This window comes from Colobus angolensis, unplaced genomic scaffold, assembly GCF_000951035.1.
Source record: "Colobus angolensis palliatus isolate OR3802 unplaced genomic scaffold, Cang.pa_1.0 Scaffold199, whole genome shotgun sequence".
NCBI classification, from domain to species: Eukaryota; Metazoa; Chordata; class Mammalia; order Primates; family Cercopithecidae; genus Colobus; species Colobus angolensis.
The window spans coordinates 689106-696966 of NW_012115143.1; the positions used below are offsets into that span (position 1 = coordinate 689106).

At 42.4% G+C, this 7861-nt stretch overlaps 1 protein-coding gene across 1 annotated transcript in view; it reads left to right on the plus strand.

The window, feature by feature from the left end:
• The window catches only part of LOC105511119 (stAR-related lipid transfer protein 9-like), a 121810-nt gene that overhangs the window by 100910 nt on the left and 13039 nt on the right, over positions 1–7861 (plus strand). Inside the window, exons 8-13 of the mRNA XM_011941201.1 lie at positions 886–983; positions 1376–1700; positions 1795–1870; positions 3435–3512; positions 3970–4041; positions 7114–7290. Of these exons, the coding sequence (XP_011796591.1) occupies positions 886–983; positions 1376–1700; positions 1795–1870; positions 3435–3512; positions 3970–4041; positions 7114–7290 (826 nt within the window). The remainder of the gene's footprint in view (positions 1–885; positions 984–1375; positions 1701–1794; positions 1871–3434; positions 3513–3969; positions 4042–7113; positions 7291–7861) is intronic.

Here is a 7861-nt window from a genome sequence, read left to right on the forward strand (position 1 = left end):
GGAGCTTGCAGTGAGCCAAAATCGCGCCACTGCACTCCAGCCTGGGCGACAGAGCGAGACTCCGTCTCAAAAAAAAAAAAAGTTTTACTTGGTGGTGCACATCTATAGTCCCAGCTATTCAGGAAGCTGAGGTTGGGAGGTTCACTTGAGCCCAGGAGTTTGAGGCCAGCCTGGGCAACATAACAACATAGCTCAACCCCATCTCTAAAGAAAATAAGTTTTAAAAATCTTGAAAGGTTGAGAAGATGCTGCCTTGTAGGTATTAGAAGAGAGCATGAATTATAATTACATATGTATTTAGAAAGAGTTAGTCTTGAGGGGGATAATGTGATCACAAGAAAGTGTAAGATGAAATAAGGCAAATTTTCTTATTTTAAAACAGATAATTAATATGGTACAGTATTCCCTTAAGAGCGGAGTGCTGTTTGAAAGAAACTGTTAGCCAATTGGAAGTGTGAATTTTTAATATTTCCTTAATAATATTTCCTTAATACTTTAAAAAGAAATTCAAAACTGTTGTCAGCTAATGACACAAATCCCGTAAAGCTATAAATACATGAATTTAAAACAAAGAGAGAAGTGAATATACCAAAAAGTCATGCTAATATCATAATTGTAAATGAGCATTACATTTAGCGTAAAGTGTTCTGACAGTCAAAAACAGAAACCTAAAGAGTTACTCGATTTTGATTGCCTGAGAAGCAGAAAAAGTCCAGTTCATTACAAGATGGTAACATTTTTTTCTGGAACTGAATCCTGAAAGGAATTTATTATGTGAGTCTTTTACAGCATGATATACAGAATAATGGATAATATTTTTCAACAGTATTATAAAGACAATGTTTTTTTTGCTTTTGTTTTTGTTTCTCATTGACTGTGTTTTAGTGAAAGAGCAGACCCCAGTTACTGTAAGGACCGCATTACTGAAGGAGCCAATATCAACAAGTCCCTTGTGACTCTGGGAATTGTCATCTCCACCTTAGGTATTTTGCTGATAGATAATAGGACTGGGAGGGAGACTTTGGAAAGTAACTCATGTTTTCATGTTGTCACAATAGGGAAGACACAGGGTTCCTTTTGGTAAGGTTACCTTCTAGTTTGGGGCATGAAAAATTGATATTTGTCCTTGGTTTTAGAGTAGAATGCTATCTTACCACCATCAGTTCTAAAAGAGGGGAGTCTAGAAAAATTATGTGGCTCAAACATTTCGTATCCCAAGTCTGAAGTCTTTAGGAATCCCTAAAATACTCTATTCTATGCAGAAAGGGATTAGGAAATATGATAGTTAAGTCTGTGTTCTCCAAACATTGTTTTGTTTTAATATATTTGCTTCATAATTCCTTCTTTCTTCCATTTTCTTTTTTCATCTTTTAAGCCCAGAACTCCCAAGTTTTCAGCAGCTGCCAGAGCCTCAACAGCTCAGTCAGCAATGGTGGTGACAGTGGAATCCTTAGCTCTCCTTCTGGGACCACCAGTGGAGGGGCACCCTCCCGAAGGCAGTCTTATATCCCATACCGAGACTCTGTGTTGACCTGGCTGCTGAAGGACAGCCTTGGAGGCAACTCTAAAACCATCATGGTTGCCAGTGAGTGGGATGCCAGAGCTGGATCTGTGTTGGGACTGGTACTGTATCTCAGAGAAAGGGCCATGGCCACCCAGGTTTCTCATTTCATCGGGGGTCTTATACAGCATGGGCAGTAGTATCAAGGCAAGTGAATAAGGGCTGGGATGGATGGGCTGGCATGTTTTTAAACTTTCTTCTTCTACCTCAGCGGTGTCTCCTGCACACACTAGCTACAGTGAGACCATGAGCACACTGAGATACGCATCCAGTGCCAAAAACATTATCAACAAGCCACGAGTAAATGAGGTGAGACCTTTTCAGAAGTCCTGGTCTGATATAGTTTACACAAAGCTCTCCTTATTTTTCTTTCTCTCTTGTTGATTTCTTTCTCTTTGTACTCCCCTCAGCTTTCCAGACTTGTCCTACAAATGGTGAGGGAGTAGAATTCTTTCTTGTACTGTCATCTCCTTCTCTCTTATCTCTGTTGCCCTTCATTCAGTAACCTTTTATGAATAACTTATTTTAGATACTTCTCTAAGGCCATTCCTCTTAAGATTCCTTAGTTTACCATTACCGCTCTAAGAAAGGTCATTTATTTTTTATTTTATTATTTTATTTTTAGAGACAGGGTCTCACTCTGTCACCCAGGCTGGAGTGCAGTGGTGCAATAATGGCTCACTCTAAGTTCATTTAAAAATTTGTGTTTACTGCTTTTATTTTGAATTTATGTTGATTTATTCCTGTGTTTTTGTATTTGTTTGCCTGTTTTGAGAAGGGATCTTGCTCTGTTGTCCAGGCTGGAGTGCAGTGGCACTGTTGTGGCTCACTGCAGCTTCAACCTCCAGGGCTTAAGTGATCCTCCCACCTCAGCCTCCTGAGTAGCTGGGACCACAGGTGCATGCCACCACATTAGGCTAATTAAAAAAAAAAAAAAATTTGTAGAAACAAGGTCCCACAATATTGCCCAGGCTGGTCTCAAACTCCTGGACTCAAATGATCCTCCCACCTCAGCCTCCCAAAGTGCTGGGGTTACAGGTGTGGGCCAAGGTGCCCAGTCTTATGCCTGTGTTTTTTTATGCAAGTTGTCTGTGTTTTATTTTTCTCTTTGCAAATTGCAGTGACTTCTCTGTTTTGATATTAAAAGGAGAGTGTAGGAATTCACTGGTTTTTGTTTATCTTTTAATGTTTTTTCTCTGTTGTTTTTCTCCTCTGCCCACACAAAACTATTCATTGGTGTTTCAAAGCTAAATGAGAATTTTTCAAATGTTCCTTCACAATTTCAGTGAGAAGTTCCAGAGCAGGGATCATAGGTGGTGGCCAGACACACACTACATATATATATATGTATACACATATATACATACACATATATATATATGTATACACATATATACATACACATATATATACATATATGTATATACACACACACATATATAACCCATATGTAGACTGTTTTAAAAAGGCAATGTAATTAGGCAGTATTAGGCTTAGTCACAAGACAGGAAGGTTAGCACCTACTACCTATACATGCCCTAGCTTTTGTGTTACCTGCTTGACCTCTAGGGAAGTGATTCTCAAACTTTAGTGTGTATCAGAATCACCTGGAGGGTTTGTTCGAACACTGCTGGGCCCCAGTCCTTCAGAGTTTCTGCTTTAGTAGGTCTGGGGTGGGCCAAAGTGTACATTTCTAACAAGTTCTTAGGTGAAGTGGATGCTGCAGGTCCTGGGACCACAACTTAAGAATGACTGACCGCTGTAGAGCCTACTCCAAAGGAGTAATCTACCTTTTCCAAGCCAATTGCAAATAGCATTTCACAGCTGAGTGGGACGATAACAATCAGTGGTGATGGAGTTCTCTGTGTTTCAGGATGCAAACGTAAAGCTGATTAGAGAACTCAGAGAAGAGATTGAAAGACTGAAAGCCCTGCTGCTGAGCTTTGAACTGGTATGCAGACAGTCAGAACCTTCCCATACTTAAGTGAAATTCTCCTTCTGAGCCTCTCTTCTCCATAGAGTCTGGGCCCTGCTGCATTCCATGTTCTCAGTTGACTCTCATGAGGCAGAGACAGGAGCAAAGACAAAACAGAGATTTATCTGATTTCTTGGTGTAGCTTCAGGTGATGTGAGCATTTTTTTCACTTTATCATCCCTTGTCTTGTGCCTGAATGGTCTTTGCCCTGTGTGGGCAGGTACGGAGAATGGGGTCCTCTAGGAAAATTTATTTTTATTTTCCATCTTTGTACTAATATGAGCCCAAATACATAGGCTCCTGATTTATTTCTCATTTTAATGATAAAGTCTTTCCTTTATCTGCACCTCATCTTCCTTCACAAGGGTAAGGGTGGGACCTACCTGAAGTTCAGACCAGGAAAACATCAAAGCACATCTCTATCTTTGTGCAGAGAAACTTCGGTTCATTGAATGATGAAAAGGATGAAAACCTGAAGGAGCTGGTTCTCCAAAATGAATTGAAGGTGGGTGTGTTGGGTGGACTCAGTAGTGCTTTACATCACTCTGGGAGCTCCCTCCATTATTCCTGAGCTAGGTAGGGTTGCTCCCTTGGCAGGGCAGAGAAGAGCTGTCTAATTTGAAGACAATGTTTGTTTCCTTTAAGCCTTGACCAGGGGATGTGTTTGCCTAGGGGAGTGTTAATGGCTTTCTGACTTTCTGTATTGTTCTCTCAGGGATTCATAAGTCCTTTGGATAGTGAGAGTAGCCTGGGGGGAAAAGACTGTTTTCTTGTCTGTAAATCAGTCAACCAAGATGTATTCGTTGTTTGAGGACCAAATAGGTTCTCAGCATGTTGCTGCAAGAGGTACAGAGAGGTCCCTACCCTCAAATGGTTTGCAGTCTAGTTGGAAACACATTTAAAGAATAGTGTGTTTCAGGAACCATGTGATTTAGATGAAAAGAGTCTAGGGAAGAAAGAAATCATTATGGTTTGGGATTTTCAGAGCAGACATCATATGTTGGTGCTGGAAGGCAGAGAACTGACCTTGAACTAGCCCTGGAAGGTTTGCTAGGGTTGTTACATAGGGAGAAGGGGTAAGGCATTGGGTGAAGGAGGGATAACGTAAGCAAAGCCTTGAAACTGGGAGAAGGAAGGGGTGTGAGAGGCCACGTGGAAGCACACACTGTGAGGAAGACTAAGCTGGTTAGAATGGGTGTTCATGGTAGAGGGTAGTGCAGGTAAGGTTAGGGCAAGTTTAGAAGGTTTGAACTTGGTGTAAACAGGATTAATAGCTTCTTGAATCAGGTTGGTGACATAATAAAGGAGTATCTTTGGGAAATTAATATGATAGTTGTATGCATGGTGAATTGAAAGGTGGGAAGACTGGAAGCAGAGGACCAACCAGGAAAGAGACTACTGTAACCCAGTGAGGGCAGGGACAAGACATTTTGGAAAAGTAGAATAAATGGTGATTCCCAGAGACTTTTTTTAAAATTAATTTTTTTTTTTTTGAGAGGGAGTCTCACTGTGTCACCCAGGCTGGTGTACAGTGGCATGATCTCAGCTCCACCTTCCAGGTTCAAGTGATTGTCCTGCCTAAGCCTCCCAAGTAGCTACTACAGGCAGGCGTGCACCACCACACCCACGTAATTTTTTCTTTTTTTTTTTTTTTTTTTTTTTTGAGACGGAGTCTTGCTCTGTCGCCCAGGCTGGAGTGCAGTGGCCAGATCTCAGCTCACTGCAAGCTCCGTCTCCCGGGTTCACGCCATTCTCCTGCCTCAGCCTCCCGAGTAGCTGGGACTACAGGCGCCCGCCATCTCGCCCGGCTAGTTTTTTGTATTTTAGTAGAGACGGGGTTTCACCGTGTTAGCCAGGATGGTCTCGATCTCCTGACCTTGTGATCCGCCCGTCTCGGCCTCCCAAAGTGCTGGGATTACAGGCTTGAGCCACCGCGCCCGGCCAATTTTTGCATTTTTAGTAGAGACAGGGTTTCACTACATTGGCCAGGCTGGTCTCGAACTCCTGACCTCAGGTAATCCACCCACCTTGGCCTCCCAAAGTGCTGAGATTACAGGCATGAACCACTGCACCTGGCCCCCAGAAATATTTAAAAGGAAAAAATGGTGGGCAGTTGTTTTTGTTGACAGATTAGATTTATTTTTATTTTTTTATTTTTTATTTTATTTTTTTTGAGATGGAGTCTCACCTTGTCACCCAGGCTGGAGTGCAATGGTGCAATCTCAGCTCACTGCAACCTCCGCCTCCCAGGTTCAAGCAATTCTCCTGCTTCAGCCTCCCGAGTAGCTGGGATTACAGGCTCACACCACCACACCCAGCTAATTTTTGTATGTTTAGCAGAGGTGGGGTTTCACCATGTTGGACAGGCTGGTCTTGAACTCCTGACCTCATGATATGCCCACCTCAGCCTCCCAAAGTACTGGGATTACAGGCATGAGCCACCGCACCTGGCCTATTTTTTTATTATTTTGGGATGGAGTTTCACTCTTGTCATCCAGGCTGGAGTGCAGTGGTGTGATCTCGGCTCACTGTAACCTCTGCCTGCTGGATTCAAGCAGTTCTCCAGTCTCAGCCTCCTGAGTTGCTGGGATTACAGGTGCCCACTGCCATGCCAGGCTAATTTTTTGTATTTTTAGTAGAGACGGGTTTCACTGTGTTAGCCAGGATGGTCTCGATCTCCTGACCTCGTGATCCGCCTGCCTTGGCCTCCCAGCGTTCTGGGATTATAGGCGTGAGCCACCATGCCTAGCCAACCTGGCATAATTTTTTTTTTAAGTATTCCCTTTATGAGAGAAATACTTAGCTACATCTAATTTTTTTTTTTTTTCCTGAGCTTCCTCAGTTCTTCCATTCCCAGGATAAACTCATTGCTTAGGCATCAGTTTCCACTAAGAGAATAAAAAGGACCCTACATTTATCACTGTGCATGTCCCTAAGGTGGTCTTAGCTTAAGCATGGATATATTTAGTTTTAAAACTCTGTTCCTGGTACACATTAAGCACTCAGTATTTTACTGTTATTGTTTTTATTGTCTTATTACATGATCTTCCAGGCAATTTCCATATAGTCTTAGTTCCACCTGGGGAAATTCCTCGCAGTGCTTTGTGGTTCTGTGAGCCATGTGCAAGCTTATATGATAACTCAAAGTACTGTACTTTGGGAAAGAAGTGTTAGGTCATAAAAGGATTCCCAAGTATGGATCATATAAAAGTGGGGTGGGGAAAGGGAAATTATAAACACAGATGTCTGACATCCCAATTAATTTTTTAAAAATAACTTGAAAATAGCATGTTTTTTTCTAATTATAAAAACAGTACATGTTCATTGCAGAAAACTTTAAAAATAATGTTTATTGAGGGGTCTTCTGTTTATACAAGTAACACTTGCTTATTGAAGAAAACTTGGAAAACACAGCTTGCAGTTGGAGGAGGTAGGGGCTTCTGTGGGGCTTTGAATAGTATCTGTGAGGAGCATAATAAAGTAGTACCCCGGGGAAATAGGAATAGATGTAATGACTTCTGACCTTTAGTCTGTTCCCCATGCTGAGTGTCTCAGATCACCTCCTATACCTCTGCAGGTAGACCAGCTGACTAAAGACTGGACCCAGAAGTGGAATGATTGGCAGGCCCTCATGGAGCATTACAGTGTGGACATCAACAGGAGGGCTGGGGTGGTCATCGACTCCAGCCTGCCACACCTGATGGCCTTGGAGGATGATGTGCTCAGCACAGGCGTTGTGCTCTATCATCTCAAGGTGAGGAGGCTAGTATATCCTTTTCTTCCTAAGCCACTGGCCCCAGAGGTCAAGGAGGGAAAAGCTAGGAGTAGCAGCCATGTTTCTGTGAATTGAAATCAAGACAGATGCCACAGAGCTGCCTTCAGGTTTGTTCTCAGGAAACTGGTCTACCTGACAAATTGTGATCTATTTTGCCTTTGTATGTATAGAGCAGAAAACTGGAAATCAGAATAATTGTTTTTCAGCTGCAGCTACTGTTGTTCTTATGTAACTTACTTTTGTTCTTTTTGCCTTAATTTTCTCGTTTTAAAGTAAGAATGATGCTTATCATATTCCTTTTCTGGCTTACTGAAGCATAGGGGTACAGTCATGGAGAGTGAAACCCTAACCTCAATATACCATTAGTGCTCCTAAACTCTGCAAATACAGACTGCTCAAAGGTGGCTTTCAGGCTGGGTGTGGTGGCTCACACCTGTAATCCCAGCACTTTGGGAGGCCAGGGCGGGCGGATCACTTGAGGTCAGGAGTTCGAGACCAGCCTGGCCAACATGGCGAAACCCCACCTCTACTAAAAATACAAAAATTAGCC